The 17,561-nt window shown below is 37.0% G+C and overlaps 1 protein-coding gene across 3 annotated transcripts in view; it reads left to right on the top strand.

Moving 5' to 3' along the window:
• Nucleotides 1-17,561, top strand: part of LOC120414803 (RAC serine/threonine-protein kinase) — a 49,634-nt gene that overhangs the window by 13,839 nt on the left and 18,234 nt on the right. Inside the window, exons 1-2 of one of the 3 annotated variants that reach the window (XM_052709500.1) lie at nucleotides 10,460-10,605; nucleotides 12,445-13,224. In XM_052709500.1, the coding sequence (XP_052565460.1) occupies nucleotides 12,640-13,224 (585 nt within the window). In that variant the 5' untranslated portion in view covers nucleotides 10,460-10,605; nucleotides 12,445-12,639. Of the gene's footprint in view, nucleotides 1-10,459; nucleotides 10,621-12,444; nucleotides 13,225-17,561 lie in introns of those variants that run through there. The other 2 variants (XM_039576120.2, XM_039576119.2) reach the window with 2 other exon arrangements.

The following is a 17,561-nucleotide window of genomic DNA, read 5'->3' as shown; positions in this document are numbered from 1 at the left end:
CAGACTCGATTATCTGAAGTCTCGATTATTCGGAGGTTTTTATGAGACTTCGGGTGATCGAACCATGTACAAACTTGTTTTTTATCATTTAGAACAAAATATTTCATTTAAAAGTGTTTTTTTATCATTTTATAGAATTATTTTGACGAGTGTATGAATGTTCTACAAAGTTGCTGAACAAACAGATACACAAAAATGCTTTAACATAAGGCGTTTGTTTTTCAAAACTTTGTTTCGTGAAAACGCGAAAACTCGTGATGGTTGCAAGCAAACCTGTCATGTTTATACATTTTTGTTTTAACTTTCTGTCCTACAAATTTGTATAACATTAAAACACTTAATAAACAAAAACCCTGCAAAGCTACAAAAAACCCGATATTTTGAATTGAAAAAAAATCCTACATGAACAAAATGTGTCTCAAAATGTTTTAAAGTTGATTAAGGCCGGTACAAATTTTATTTAAAAAAAATCCATACAAAATATAGTGATATTATGATAATTTACTATTCCAAGTATTTTTTTTTTCGTAAAACAGATCAAAACATTAGTAAAATATTATTATTTCATCTAAAAGTGAAACTAACGTTTCATATACATTCTAATCTGATGTGTCTAAGTAGACCGGATTAAAAATATTTTGATTTTTTGTGAAATTCCAGTGCACAGCATCGCAAAAACTTTTTTTTTCGCAAAAAATAAAATTTTCGTCAATACTTAGATATTTTTGAAACTAATGATTGCAAAACAACTGGACAGGTGTATAATGCATTTTAAAACACTTTTTTCATTCAAATGTTAAAACCATGGCTCGTAAATTCAATTTTTAAACTGGAACGTGGATTTTATAGAAAACCTAGATGTTTGGGTATCAAAAGATCGGAAATTTTATGCCCTTTCCGATGCCACATAGGTTGACTTGTGAATCGTGGACCGGTTCGGATGCCGGCGGATTTCCCGACGACGTAATTCCGGGTTGGTACGAAATTCCAACGAAAAATCTATTCTATCGATACAAAGACCCCCAAAACGGTGTTATACCCACTCCAAAATGTTTATTTAGCAATTCTATGGTAATATATTGACATTTAGTTAAATTAAAAGTTTGCAAAATTAAGTTAAGATAAGTTTTATATAAAATTTCCAGAGTTATATAAACTTTTATACTAAGTAGTTAGTAAACTTTATATTCAATCCAAATTATTTTTTTAATCAGTCAAGGATGCCTATTTGGAGTTGGAAGACTGGATTCATGGTGATTTGTCAACAAATAACTTTGTTTATGTTAATTTTTCGAAAGGTGTACAAACTTTTTTTGCACCTTTTTTTATTTTTGTAATAGTATTTGTTATATAACTTTTTATAGAAATCATCTTTTCATGAGCTTTTTGTAGCAAAATGTTCGGCATGAGTTTCTGAACAAAACGTAGTACACTCAAACCCCGATGGTTTGACACCAACTGTTGTCAAACGAACGGGGTCACTTTTTAGTTTGACACCCCTTTTACACGGAGTTCACACTCACTACCAAACGTTGGTTTTGATAGTATGCGTGAGCGCCGTGTAAAAAGTGACAGTTCGTCACTTTTTAGTTTGACTTTGACCAACCAACGGGGTACAAACTAAAAAAGTGTCAAACGAAAAAGTGACCAACCACCGGGGGTTGAGTGTACTAGGTTCCTGTCAAACTTTAAAATTTTTACATGTTTCATCACAAAATGTGCATAGTGCCCAAGGGGTGTAAATACTTTTTTTACATGCTGTACCTCTTCCCGCTAAGATCAAAATTGAGTTTTTTTTCAGTTTTTGTTTTCTTTAACCAAATTGGATGAAAATTTAATTGGTTAAATGTCTCAAAGAGGGTTGTGCAAGAAAATGAGGTTAATTTGTTCAAAAGTGTCTGAGAAATTAAAGTCTAAAGTTGAAAATTTGTAAAGTACCAGAGCTACCATGGATGCAAAAGGATTAGTATGAAATTACTATAATACTGATATTGCTATGACTTAAAAATCATTTAAAAATCTGCTTTGAAAAAATGCAAACCTATTTCAAAAACTCGCTCCAATAACTTTGAGTTGTTATTGCATAAAAATGGTATTTCAAGTGAAAAAGCGGATTTTTAAGATAAATTCATTGCTTATCTATTTATTCATTAGCTCAAACCACTAAGAATAATTCTGGAAAAAAATATTTGCCATTAAAAACATATTTTCTGCATTTTTTTTTTCATTTCAGCTTAATCATCAATATTATTCTTTATCATATTTTCTCAAACTGGTCACAGAGACAAATTTAAAATCAATTTCGAGGTTTTGAAGCATGGATTCATTCTACTTACTGTCCAAACACTGTGATTAAAAAAAAATAATACATACTTCTTAACAAAAAAAAATACTTATCATTTTTTCTTGATATTTTGTACAAATTGGAAGGCAGCTTATAAATTTAGATTTTTTTTATATTTTCCTGAAGTTGTATGTTTTTTACAAGCAGTCAAGGCATTAATTGATCCTCACACTGATTTTAACCATTTAAGTTGCTTTCTATACATTTTTGTTGCAAAAAAAATCAGAACTAGGATCAGAACAATTTTCAATTAATTTCAAATTTCCCGGGAAATTTGTTAAAAATTCCCCATTTTCCGGGAATTTTGTAACCCCGGGAAATTGGACGCTCTATGTCTAAGAAATAACAGTTTAATTGATAGCAAATCAACATGTTGTTTCATGCATTGTTCCTCTTGCCCAAACGGTTTGTTTGTCTTGCCCCACTAGTTGAGTAGAACCTACGGACAATCAATAATTTTAAAATCATTTTTTATGGTACAAAACAATTTTTTTTTCAAACTTGCTCAAGACCTGAAATAAGATGATTATCAAAAAATCAGACTGATTTATTTACGATTTTAATGGGTTTTTACGAGTATTTCCTTAGCTTGTTACACTTGACCCACCTTCTCCTAATTTGCCTTTTTTGTTACAAGGAAGCTTAAGCCAAATCATACCATTAAAATTCAATTATTCGGTCGGTTTCAGGTGTGAATTACAACAATCTTCTAAAAAAATCAAGAAAGTTGTATAAATTCTTCTGGGTCGTGGCAAACATTTCAAATGGTATCGCTTCACTGGTCCATACGACATCACAATATCAATTAAATCGGCTAAATTATTAACAAATCTCCCACTGGTAGATGATCCAACTAATGTGATAAGACAGCTGGAGAACTTGCATCTTGTGAATTACTACTTGAGACGGTTACATTGTAGTCAGATTTTATTGGTATACAGAGATTTAGTTACAATTTTTGAGTTGAGTATTTACGATTTTTCAAAGTACCGGCAATTTCATATTTATATCATATTGAAATTATGCAAATAAATTCGAACAAAAAAAAAATGTAAAAAATAATTATTTAAAGAAACCTTTCTTTTTGAAACCACGCAAACTGCAGTGTGCAGCTCGCTCCGCAACAATGTTTGGCCGGCCAACTAGGATTCGATAAAGAATTTATGATCAGCACGCGTCCAATAAATTTCTCTTCCGCGCCGTCATCATCGCCACGTGGAGCCCAGCCTACTAAGGGGCAAAGCAGGGAAGGGCTGCCCCAATTGAAAACATCCCTCTGGATGGGACACAAGAAGACGGCGCGAGTGGTCGCGGTTTCGGATTTCGAACCAGTTAGTCGAGAAGTTGTAAACAAACAGGTGCTATAATTACCCGCACGTGTGTGTTAATTGTTAAAAATAGTGCCATTGGGTGAGGGGAGGGGGAACAGGCAGGTGCATCATCGTTGAAAAGGTGAAACTAGTTGGAAGCAAAGTTGTAAATCAACAATGTTAATGGCGCAGAAATTGGGGGTTTATTGAACATAAAAAAATGTGAAAGAAACGAAACAAACGTCAATAAACAATGTTATAAAGTGGAACTGTCACGAGTTGAGCGAGATTTATTTTCTAAGAGCTATTTACTGTTGCGGCTCTAATCAGCCCGAGCTAAGCTCAATGGCCAATGCAGTGTGACTTTTGATTTCACACCGCACACGTTATAAAATATTTACACTGGCGCCTCGTGCACCACTTTGTAAACCCTGGGTTGCTGTTTTGATTGCAAACTAACGCATTTAAATTAAATATTGTAAAACATAGATGGATTAAAAGACCGCTTTGTTAACCCTCTCCGTTAAACTTTTCGCCAAATTCCGCGAAAAGTCGGGAATTTGAGAGTTTTTGTCAAAAAGTCTGGAAAAGCCGGGAATCCCAAGCATACTTGATTAAAAATTATTTGCTGATATTTTTTAAATTTTGTACCATTTTTATTTCACTCAATTCGTTTTTAGCCCAAAACATTAAATGTAAAGTTCCTTTCCCCTTTAAAGTTTTTTTGAAATTATTTTAGAAACTAACAATCCTAATAAATATTGATGATTATGTCATGCATTTGCCACATGTTTTATTAGTATTTTTTTATGAATATTTTTTTTTTTGGCTAGGTTTATCAAACAAGAGTTAACGTCTAACTTCAAACCAAAACAAAGCTAATGAAAACCAATATAAAAAAGCTGAATTGCAGCGATTATGACATTGCTTAAATACCTGAAAAAAAAAACGATTTAGTCTTGAGTATGGTTGGTTAGACTGAATGAATTAAGTCATTTCAAACATTTGTTTCCTAATGTTTAATTCCTTTAAACGTATTGTGAGTATGGATTAATTACTGTAGAAAAAGCTTGATTCTCATTTATCAGAAAAACTTGAATAAAATCCAATCCAATCCGTTCTGAACGAAAAATGTAATAACTTTTTCACGTTTTAAAAACATAGAAAATACTGCAATCACATGTAAGACATGTAAATAAATAAAGAATAAAATGGGGTACCCGCCGCGTTTTTTTTTTTCAATGTTCGACTTTTTTTCAAATGTAGGTGGCGCAAAAATTAGGTTACTTGCCAAAAATCGTATCCCTTTCTGCTGGATTGACGAACAAAATCGCTTATTTCTCATGATTCCCTGCATCAATCTTAATGAAACTGGTTGCAAAAGACAAGATTTTTGTTTTGCTTTAAAATAATGAACATCATTTTTTGAGCGCGCAAAAATTTGTGACCTTTTTCTTTAAAAAACATGTTTTGGTACACGAAAAAATGAGTTTCCCCGTATGTATCAATGAAATAAACAGTTATATAGTTGATAACAGATGGGTTAACGTATATTCAACAATTTTCATTGATTTTTGACAGACTTTCTTGCCAAAAGTCCAAATTACCATCTTTTTTCTAAATTTACAGTTTTCTCATAGAAAAATCAAACAAATATTGGAAAGTTGTACACCAAATTGTTGGAAATGATTTTTCTCATCCGAATCCGGCATAAGTTTTATAAAAATGTTGATTATGAAGGAAAAAACACATTTTTTTCAAAAAATCATAGGTTTACGCTATTTGTTCATAGGTGGCGACATGTGTCTTTCTGCTTTGCTGCAAATCCTCTATCCTCTTTTTATTTTGTACTTCTATAGGGTCCTAAAGCCCTATGTCGATTTTTATATTCAACGGTAAAAGCACGTTGTTTTGTCATGATTCGATTATCTCATACAAACTTTCGGATAATCGAACTTCGAGTTATCAAAACTTTGGATATTCGAGGCTTCGGATAATTGGGTTTACACTGTAGTTGAATTTATTTAGATTTTTTTTTTTCAATGGCTGATATTGACTATTTTTATAAACAGTATTTGATTTGAAATCTTACTTTCGTTAAGAAATGCCTATCATTTGAGATTCGGAAAAAGTCGGGAAAAAATCGGGAATTTTAAAATGGGATTTGATCGGTCATCCTGTCTAAGATAAACACGCAGAAAAATAAGGCATATTTGAATCAAAAAAACATTTTGTTGATTTGAAAATCAAGATTTTTGTTGAATCAACGCTAAACGTCAAAGCAACTTTTTCAAAACAACAAAAGATTTTTGTGGAATTGAAAAAATCAAGGTTTGTTTCAACGCAAAATCGGCGTTGATTATATTCAACAAAAAATTTGTTGAATCAAACCTCGTACAGGCTGATCGTACAAAATATTTTTCTGCGTGAAAAGCATTATGTTTTAAAACCATGACCTTTGGTGCACAAAATAGATTTAAAAGAAAAACTAAATAACATGTAATAGGTACCGAAAAAAATCAATAAAGGTAGATTCAAATTTGTGAATCATTTTACATAGTAGCACAAATCGACCCTCTTTACACACGGAGTACCCTAAAGTCGCGGTTTGTCGCGAAAATAAACTTGGCCGGCCATCACAAAAATAAGCTTTTCACTTGCGGTGCAAGGTAGCCTCTTTTTCTTCCTCTCTTCACCGTATTCCAAATACCGCGACCGAATGTGCAGAATCGCGAGTACCTGATATACTGTATAGGTACCTCAACTCTGTACACATGCAAAACAAAATTAGAAACCTGGCGCCTCTGCAGACGACCGGCGACCGACGTAATGTTTTCGTTCTGTGCGCGACGGCAAAAGTGTGTTTTCTTTGGCCGGCGCTCGACACGGCGACCGGCGACGCCGCCACTCTCTGTTTGCATTAGTAATAGGTCAAATTCTGCAAAGTGTGGACAATTTGCTGTTGCGAACCGGCGCCAAGTAGGTAAACCAAGTGTTTTGCAACGGGGCACAACCCTTTGAAGGCTGAACTTTTTAGATATTTAGGTTGGAATTTAACAAGTTTTAGTTGACGCTAGCCGACGACGTGCCATCCGAGCAACAATACTATGAAGTTGCAGTTTCAGCTAGAAATTGCGAATTTGAACAAGGTTTTGCAAAACAACAATACTGTGCTGTATCATCAGCAAACATGTGACTTTAAGTCACTTGCGGTCAAACTCGCTGTCTTATCGCCATCGTCAGCTTGGACAGGAGGAGCGCGTGACAATCTTAGGCTCAGGTCAGTTCAATTCAGTTCTAAGGTACCCTTGACAAGGTAAATTCACAGTTTCATAACAAGTGGTCCGGTACTTCAAGACCGGGGCGTGAGGGCGCACGTGCATCGATTTGTTATTGTCGTTCGGTTTAGACATGGCAGGATGTTTACGGTTGCGTTTGAACTGTGATAACACTTTACACGATCCAGGAGAGGTTATTCCCGCGTTTGTTAGTGTGACTTTGTGGTCATCGCGTGGAGTGTTACATGGAATCCCTAAAAACTTCAGGGCGACCACTCAAATCGGGAAAATGTCGAGAATTCACTAGAATCCGCAAAAATTGCGATAAAGTCGGGAATATGAAATTTGTTTGAAAATTACTTTGTTGAGCTTGAATAATCTTAGAATATTTTCTACGATTTTCTATCAACAACAGAGCTGAAAACAGAGCTTATTTTCAACAATTATGACTAGCGTAAAGTTATTATTCTGAAAGCGATTACAAATCGAGTTTGGCAATTAGTTTGTTTGTAGTAAATATTTTAAAATGATGAACATAGTTCATTAAGTCATTTTAAATATTTTATACCATTTTTTTGGATTCCAGTAAGACTGGTACAAATTTTATTCCAAGTTTTTGATTTTAAAACCCTTTTTTTATGCAAATGTTTAAACTATGGCTTGTTATTCCAATCTTTATATTTGTTAATTTTTTTTACCTCCGCCCCCCCCCCCCTCCGGACCTTTTTAAAAAAAAACTCTAGATTTGATAACCTATGCGCCAAAACATCAGCGAGTATTGAAGAATTCGACGACGTTTTTTCCGCTAGGTTCGCTGTTGTTCCAGCGGTGTTCGGAATGACAGCCCCCATACAGTTTGAGCAGTTTTTAGGGAAAAATCGCGTTTATGATGAAAAATCAAGCATTTTCAGAAAAGTGGGGTATTGCAAAGTGTGGCAATTTCGCTAACGATCATAATGCGCTGTGATTTGTAGTGATTAATTGTGACTGGTATTTTATTTAAACGATTTTTCTAAAAAGATGATCGATATTTTGGATAAATTGAGTTAAATTTTGCAAAAGTTAAAAGTAATGATGAAATGTTATGTAAAAGTGTTCAAACTTTACTTTTCTTCCCCTTTGACCAAAATATTGATTGATTTTTTGGAATTTTTTGGAAAAATTCGAATAACTGGCAATTTTTTGAGAAAATTATTGTAATTATGCTGTAATATGACTCTTATAGTTTGTTCTATCAATAATACACACATAAGGAGCATTATCAATCAAATAAATCATATTTAAATCAATTTTTCAAAAGATCTTTTTGGTAAATTTGAGGAAAAAACATGAAAAATTAACTCAGCCCCTATGATTTATACATCATTCGATTCGTTTATGCGATTGCCACACTTTACAATAACTTTCATCGACGTTAAAAAATATTTGAAGGAAATAAAAATCAAAAACTGCAAAAAAAATAATATTTCCAAGCACGCTGTCATTCCGAACATCGTTGCGTAGTGCTTCTACTCGCCACCAGGATGCGTGCACGTTTCTGTCGAATCTCTCAATAGCGACCGTCACTACACCAATAGGCCCCCAAAACCAAAGCTAAAAATTCGATTCGCCACCTACATTCGAGTAGGAGAACTTTGGTGCAAGGTTACGTTTACGTTTTTGCGCGATAAGTGCAAAGGGGAGTGAAAACTATTTTAAGGTTTTTTAAAAGAAAATTGATCTTTTGGAATAAAATAAAGTTAACAGGAGGTAAGAAATAAAAAGTTCTATCGACTGACTTTTTGATTTTTTTGTTAAGTTGCCTTTTTCATTGAAAATTCTGAGATCCGGATTGAAAACGCGAGAATGAGGTTAGATTGCTAATTTTGAAAATCATTCCAATTATCATTTTTCAAGCAGATCTTTGCTTTTATGGTAGAAGTGACTTTAAAAAATATTTGTCCGTTTGAATAATCTACATTCTCAATTGATTAGTTAGGTTTTGGTTGATTAAAACATTCTTTTATTTTGAATCAGATAATGAACAGGTTAAATCGGCCATCATAAAAATATTTTCGTTCATATTAATTAAGCTATTTATTTCTTACCTGAAAATGGTATAATTTGCTATTAATGTCGATTTTATGATGAAATAAAACAATTTCAAATTTCAAACCAACTTACTCGCTGTAGGTTATAATGAAAACATCACCCCAAGTTTCAGCGCCCTCTAGTGGGGGGTAATTTTGACGTTTGATTGCCTATCCCTCATTACTGAATTCAGTTAATTTTCAGTAAATGAAAAATTGCTGAAATTTCAGCAAATTTTGACAGCTCCATACAAATTTTAACTGAAGTTCAGCGAAAAACTAATTGAAAATTTCAGTAGTGCAGTTTTCAGTAAATATTAACTGAAAACGAACATCAGAATTTGCTGTGTATAGCTTGCGAGATCTCTTTTTGTGTCTCGTGATTCCCAGCGATGGCATTCTCTCTCTATCATTCCTCCCATTTTCCTCGACTATGCGCTCTCACCGCTGAGTCTCTCAATCTCTCCGCAAACTGCAATGAAAGAACGCGAGACGGTGATTAGGAGACGACCACGCATAACGTCCCGCAAAACTGCGCTTGCAAATTTGGTTTTGTGGCGGCTTTTGTGGTTAAACGCTATTGCGGTGATGATCGTAAAAGCGGGCATGAGAGAGAAAAGGAGACTGTCAAATGCGAGTGTGTAAACACAGAAACGTGTTCGGCGCTGAGAGTTTCAAAACGGAAAAAGAGCAGCTGTGTTTGGGGTGTGAGTATTCAGGCTTGATAATTGTATCGAGAAATTAAAAGTGAGAGTGTGTGCAACATGGAGTTAAACTTTCTGTGAACTTGCTGTGAAGGTTACCATGGCACTTTGAAAAGTTTAACTCCATGTTGCACGCACACACTCTCACTTTTAAATTCTCGATAGTCGCTGAGAGCTGATAGTTTGATATTTTTTCAACCTTGCTCTTGATGGTTTGTATTGATTTTTTTTTATAGACAGGGTAAGAAATCATTTTTTGGGTAAGAAATGTAATTATTGGAGATTCTGGAAAAGTCGGGTACAGAGCGGATTCTTTAATTCGAATTTCGCTACTTCGAATGTCTGCTAATTCGAATGCATTTTACATAAAAGACCTTTTGGCACCAAATTTCCTATACTCATCACCATTTCAGGCTGCAAACACTTTTTTTCGAATATTCAAAAATGGAAGGGGTCGTACCGCCCCTCCGTCACGAGATATCGAAAAATCACCGATTCATGATCAGGGACCAAATTTCACGCAAATCGAAGAGGCGGGACGACTGCTATGTGAGTTGGCGGAGAATTACCCTATTACATGTTCAAAACTCTCAAAATTGTCAGAATCATCCTCCAACGACTCTTCCACTTCCGAGGTGGGCTTGAGATTGCGACGGGGAACCTCAAGGTGGTGGTGACGTGGTGGCGTAAAAGTTGTTTACTTCAAGACGCAAATATAAGCGCCATTCGGCATTCACGTGAACAACGTGTAACCGTACGTCGTCGTCGTGCTTCTAGTTTGTGTGCGATTGTCCGCGCGTCCGGTTCGGTCCGTCGTCGTCACCACAAGTCGCGAAATTCCCGCGGCTTTTCGTCCGGTGATAAGTGTGGGGATATGTTGGACGATTTAGCTAGCAGCTGGTTAGTGGTTTGTCGGTGGGTTTGATTTAACATAATTTAGTGATATTGAGTTTTTTTTTTGTATTCTTTACAGTTGTTATTATTATTATTTATTTATTTTAGATCTTGCATGAAACTTAAAAAAAAAGTGATAAGAAATTGTTCTCTGGCAAGCCTTTTAACACTGTATGCGAATATTAACATAGGGCTTAAGGACCCTGTTGTCTGCTTGTGTGGATCAATCGGACCGCGCACTGGACTCACAATCTAGAGGTCGCCGGTTCGAATCCCGAGGCAGACACAAATAATTCTAAGTGTTAATAAATTTAAATAAAGGTATTCGGTGCCCTCTCCCCGTGCCATACCTTCACACTTAGGAGACCCGGGAGGCGGAGGATTGTCGCAAAAGAACGATACACAGCTTAAACAAGTAGTAATCCAGATGCGTGTAGAAGGCCTGGTTGTAAAATAAATATTGCATTATTTTATGCAATTTTATGTGATTTTACACCCTGAAATATGTAGCCCATCAGTATAGGGGGATGGCGTCGCTATTTTTAGACCACGTTTTCCACTTTTTCTCATCGAAACCGACTACTTTATCGACTTCATTTTGCTGGGCGAGATAGGACGCCGTCTATTTTTAGACGATGACTCAGCACTTTTCCACTTTTGCACTTAAAAAAAACCAGGTGGCAGCACGATGTAACGCCACGTCCCTATGGGAAACCTACTTGACCGAAATGTCAAGCTCATATATGCGTTTATCCTTTCCATTTTTCATCGGTCTGATGGCCGAGTGGGCTAAGGCGCCAGTCCTTACTGTTGGTGCTGGGTTTGAATCCCGTCGGTTGCAACTTTTTTTTCGTGTTTGCGAAAAATGTACATGCAGTGTGTAATATTAAACTTAACTTAAACTTGTGTTCATTTTGACGAAGGTGATGTGCATGCTTTTGCATGCGATTTTACCATCGGATTTTTTGCTGTGTACATTCATAATAAAAATAAAGCTTTTCTGGGGAATGGGTCATTCTGGGGAATGGGTCATTCTGGAGAATGGATTTCTGGAGAATGGCATTCTTGGGAATGGAATTCTGGGGATTGGGATTCTGGGAAATGGGATAGAACCCAAAAAAAAATCATCTTGATTGTTCGGCGGAATATCTTTTTCACTACTACAGCAGCAAGTGTAACGTCACACGTCAAAATATGACCTGTCACATTTTGTAGATGTGCAATGTGTGTAAATAAAGTGAAATAAATTTTAAGTGGTGCTGACAAGGAAATTCACAAAAAATCATCAGCAGATTGATTTTCTTGGAGAAGTTCGGGAGCGATTTTCTTTTCCGTGATTTGCCTCCTCTCTCTTTAGCGGGTGAAGAAAGTTCGCAAGCGAAATTTGTTTTTTTTTGTGATTATTCCATCCCTGGTTGTGAGTTAACCTAGCGATTCCATTTTGCTTATTTGTTTTGAGAATAAAATCGTGTTTAATCATTTTCAAACAATCACTAGATTTACTCGCACGTGCTCACTCTCTTCTGAATTGAGCCATTTAATCAAGTCGCAACGCGATCGATTGAGACTTTGTTCACCGGTGCTGTCGTACGTACTGCACACCCGGCAGCACTTGAGCTAAGCCGCAGCCCCTGTGAGCTCAGCGGCCTCCACACCATCATCCAAAGCCCAGATATTATTGGTTGGGCGGGTTTTTGTTTTGTATTTGCCAACCCGCTTACGTACTAATCCGGTTTTGTTGTGTTCAATAAACCTTCTTTTCCTTTGGCAGGTTTTTTTCTCTCTCCTTTTTTCATCCGCGTCAAACGATGATTCAATAAACAATATTCAATATTTACTTTATAGATTTGAAATAACAACGCCAGCTGAAGCTGAACCTGCAAGCAGCACCAGCAGCAGCATCGGTTGATTGAGCTAAGCTGCGAGGCGGCAGTCGTCTTATTGCCGTGGCGCAAATTGCCCACCAGCACACGAGCGAGAAAGTAACACGTCGTCACGATCGCGATCGCGAATTGATCGTTCAACAGAGCCCCCGTCAGAATGTCATCGTCCGACGCCACCAACAACAGCCAGCAGCAGCAGCCGACAATGGCCCCGGCCACGGCTGCGGCTTCAGTGCCCATTTCACAGCCCACCCGGGTCACCCAGCCGCCACCAGCCACGATCATCAAGGAGGGCTGGCTGTACAAGCGCGGTGAACACATCAAGAACTGGCGCTCGCGCTATTTTGTCCTGAAGGACGACGGCACCCTGGTCGGGTACAAGAACCGTCCGGACGCGTCCTTCCAGGCGGAACCATCCAACAACTTTACCGTGCGCGGCTGCCAGATCATGTCCGTCGATCGGCCACGGCCCTTTACCTTCATCATCCGTGGCCTCCAGTGGACCACCGTCATCGAGCGGATGTTCCACGTGGAGGAGGAGAAAGAGCGCCAAGAGTGGGTCGAGGCCATCCGGAGTGTGGCGAATCGGCTTACGGAGGCCGAAGCGTACCAGGGCGGAGCGGGTCCGGGCGAGTCGAACGAGGACGTCGAGATGGCGTCCATCGCCGAGGACGAGCTGCTGACGGAGAAGTTCTCGGTGCAGGGCACGTCCACCGGCAAGATCAGCGGCAGGAAGAAAGTGGTGAGTACTCTCTGGGTGATGATGATATTTTGTTGCAACTGATAACACCTGTAAAATGTGTTGTACTGTTCTCTGCGGAGGACTGTCCTTGCCTATACCGAGCAGGGGAGAATAACATGAGAATACCAAAAATTGTATTACTTGGGCAAATTACTGAAACTTAAAATCAAAAGAAAACCAAAAATTAAAACTATTTCAATACCAGGTTGAGATTTTCTGGATTTTAGGACATTGCTTTAATACGAAAACTTGAATATTCACATGATTTTATTTTTTGGTATTCCCATGCCCTTGGAATATCAGATTTTGGTATTGCTGTGGACTTCCAGATACATGATTCTGTTATGATTCCATGATATTTTACCATCTATTACTGGGAAACCAAGGGCACATATTGGTCGCTGTTATTTGCACAAGTAATACCAAAATTTGATGTTTTCATGCCGTTTTTTTGTCCAGCAAAGTTTTTCATGCAACAGGAAAATCAAGCTTGGTACAAGATCACTAAAAGTTTCTCAAAGTAAAAATTTTCCCAAAGTTTCAGAGATATGCGATAAAAAACTAAAATACCACAAAAATACCAACACTAGGTTTCCTGACCTAGAGAAAATTTCAACCATTTTACAAATTTCCTGTAATAAAAATAAAAAATAAAAATTTGAGGTTTATCATTTCCAATGGAAGCATTCGTTTTGGAACGTATTTTTGATGCAAAATTAATGACCTTGTCCAAATTGGACAAAATTGTCCCATGATATACCACAAAATACCAAAATTTGTTATCCTGTTATAAAAATTTCCCTAGGGGGTATTAGATCAATAACTAGAACAAAATAACCTTTTTTTTTCCTTTCCAATGGAAGCATTCGTTTTCAAAATTGGTCAAGGTTTATTTTCGCGAAAAAAAAAGAAAGTTTTCGTCATTAGGGAAAATGGCACATAGAATATCATTCAGTCATTGATCGCATTGTTCATGTGATATTCCATCTCGTCGCCGTCTTGCTAACTTGTCGTACGTGCATTTTGGGCCAAATCGAGTTAAGAACGCCATTTTGTGCAGCTCACAATGCCTCACCTTTTGACTTTCACAGATCCCCAAAATTCGATTTCAATCCTGAGATATTCAATAAAAACCGAAAAAACTCCGTGCATTGTTGTCACTTTTCATATGAAAGAAGTTTCAATCTTGTCGTGCTATCTTGACACAGCCTGAAAATTGATGTAAGTGCGACAATTGGCCAAAGGGATTTCAGGTCAGAACGCGTTTGACACACAGAGATAGTCGAGCTCCTGAATACCGTAAACATTTTCAATTATAACTCGGGACTCCGGCAACCAAATTCAACCAAACTTCGGGGCAATGCACAGAATGGTCAACCAAACAAAACGTGTTTGTTATTGTTTGCATTGCGTGCTCTCGTTTTTGTTTATTCAAGGTCAAACATAAAAAACGCGTTTATCTCGAAACGTCAAAAAGCGACGTACGACAAGTTAGCACGACGGCGTCGATCTTTTTAAAAACAATTTCAACAAATTTGTTATTATTTTTTGTTATTGAATTTTACTTTATTATTTTTTGTATTGTTAGAACTTTGGGTATCTTCAAAAAAAAATCAGGTTCACTATTTTGGTTACCTGGTCATTTATACAACTTTTGAGCTATAGAAAGAAATGGACAAAAATTAATGCTAAATTCAATTTGCAATCGAAAAATACTTAACAGATTTTTTGATAAATGATTGATTTATTTGATTTTTTGATGATATTTTTTTGTGACTAAGATTTCTATTTTTTCTCAAAAAAGTAAATTTTTTGTCCGTTTTTTCCCTATAGCTCAAAAATGCGTTTTTGTCCCCTAAAACATAAAAAAAATAAAAAATAAAGATATAAAAAAATAGTTTTGGGAACCCATTCTAAATAGTCCCTATCAATGCAAACAACTTATCAGAAAATTCTTTCAAAAGTAATACAGATTTTTGAATTTTTACGTACCGTTTTTGTATGGACAGCTGCCAAAAATGTATGGAGATTTGTATGGGTGAACCAATACCACAAAATGGCTTCTTTGGTCATAGGGAAAGCCCCCGCAAAGTTTGAGCCAAATCCCAATTACAAAAAAAAAATCGGGATCGCCCAATTTCGTAAAGAATTGCTCATTTGCAAAAAGTTTAGTTCATAAGAAAGTTTAGTTCATAAGAAAGTTAATGTCGGCCAAGGGCTGCAAGATTCCAAGTATCCACAGTGCAATAAATAAAGTTCTTAGTCCTGCTAGTTTGAACTATGTTTTAATGCCTATGGATACTAGGGATGCCCAGGTGCAGGACATCCTGGAAGGAGCGGAACTGACTGTACCGGCAGTCCTGTTCGCGACTGTCGTAATCAGGGAAGCGATCCGCCGAATGTTGGTTGTTAGTATTCCTGGTTATGAGAGTCTGAACAGTATAGCTCTGGTCCTGCACCAGTTCCCTATCCTCATGCCTCCCCGTATGTTAGATGATGACTTGAACATCTGTCTAGCTGGCGGTTGATGATGTCCATGTTTCGAATCGTGGTGATTGCCCTGTCTTGTCACATGTATTTACGTAACTGACGTATAGGCGAGTGACAGAGTAGCACTATCATGACGAAGTATGATTGCGTGGACGGCCATCACTAGGGAGTTCCGTTGTGATTTTTCAATCGAGCGTAGCCATGGGTGTGAGCAGGCAGCCTAATCCAGTCACATTCAAAGTGAACTGTTTGTTTGCAACAGGAGTTGCGCCCTTTTGGGAAGTTACTCCGGAATTTAACGATCCTTAGGGAGGATTCTCCAGGACAATCATATTGAAATAGCCGAATGAGGAGGGCACGGAACAACGCAGTTGGTTTGGGTGCATACCTAGATTAGCTGTGTTGTTTTGGGTGGGATTGGGTTATTCGTGAGTTAGAAGATCATGTATTAATGCATCTTATTTTGTCTTCATTTTCATGTCATGCCTGGGCCTACGACTGGAGGACGGTCGCACCAGGACAACCGAATCAAGACGTCTCCGGTGTGATATCTATCACATTGGAAACAACAGTAACAACAACAACCTGATGGCTCTCAGGTTCGGGAAAGTATTTGTGTCGTTATTTTATAGTTTTTATATTTTATTAACATCCCTTTCTTTGCAGAGCATGGACAACAATAACAAAGCGGCAATGTGGGAAAGGGAAGTCATTTGTGATTGTAGAAGGTATTGTTTTGATTCACAGCATGTTGAACGAACTGTTGTGGATGTACCTAGAACATCGCAGCACGGGGTTTTTCTTCTGCACATTTCCAACAACAGTACTTGTTCGGTAACTTGGCTGAGAATGTAGCACAGTTACCGAATGCTGCTCGCAAACTGGGCTGAACGAAAAATGACGAGGGGACCGATGCATAACATTTTCTCTACAAATGTAAAATGATGGTTGCTTAAATTTCTTTCAGAGCTCACCTTTAATTTTGACTTAACATTTCATTAAAACTTAAATATGATTTCTAATTTGCTGAACTTGCTTTTGCATCCACTGGCCCCTCATCATTCCGGTTTGTTTGGTTATTTTACGTTTGTCTGCTTTTTAAGTGGGCTACAGCCCAAGTAGTCCAGTCAAACAAGTTTAGTTATCGAACAAGTACTGTACTTTAATTTTGCTTCACTCATCTTTCTACTCTTCTGCTCTCATTTCCTGATAAATACTGAAACGTGTTTTCCCTAACAAAAACATTTTTCCTTAATATGCGAACGATTTTAACTTCTTTTTATCATTGATCTTTCTTTACCCATTTTCTTATTTATTTATTAAAATGTAATTTTCATCGGCTCCTACTCTTCTTTCCTTCAAACTACAATTATTCTTTCAGTATCGATCAGTTTATTCTTTCAGTATGGTTCGAGTCCTTACTTAATATATTGAATGATCACACACATAAAATTATTGTACTTTTGGTAAACTTTTGAATAACATGCTTAGGTCCAAAACATTGTAACAAAACACCGCGACAGAAGAAATAGCAACAGATTAACACGATTCAACATTAGGGAAGATTTCAGGAGGAAACATTACACAGTAAATAACAATTAGTTTTTGAATTCAAACTAAAATAAAACAGTTTTTGCTTTGTTGAAAGTTGATAGGCACACTATAAATGGTTAGGCGCTTATACTTACATCAAACCCTACGTAATGTACCACCCCCGGCCGAGTTAAAATGCGTAACCGGAAAAGAAGGTGTGCATGCCTGGCACGAACACTCAAAGCGTGTTCTAGCGTGCTGCTCGTACTGACTCAGAGCAAGGGTGAGATGTAGGTGTAAGGGCAGTGCGTGTT

This window comes from Culex pipiens, chromosome 3 (assembly GCF_016801865.2).
Source record: "Culex pipiens pallens isolate TS chromosome 3, TS_CPP_V2, whole genome shotgun sequence".
Taxonomy (NCBI): domain Eukaryota; kingdom Metazoa; phylum Arthropoda; class Insecta; order Diptera; family Culicidae; genus Culex; species Culex pipiens.
The sequence above is the reverse complement of the archived record's forward strand: the minus strand, read 5'-3'. Positions and strand labels throughout refer to the sequence as shown.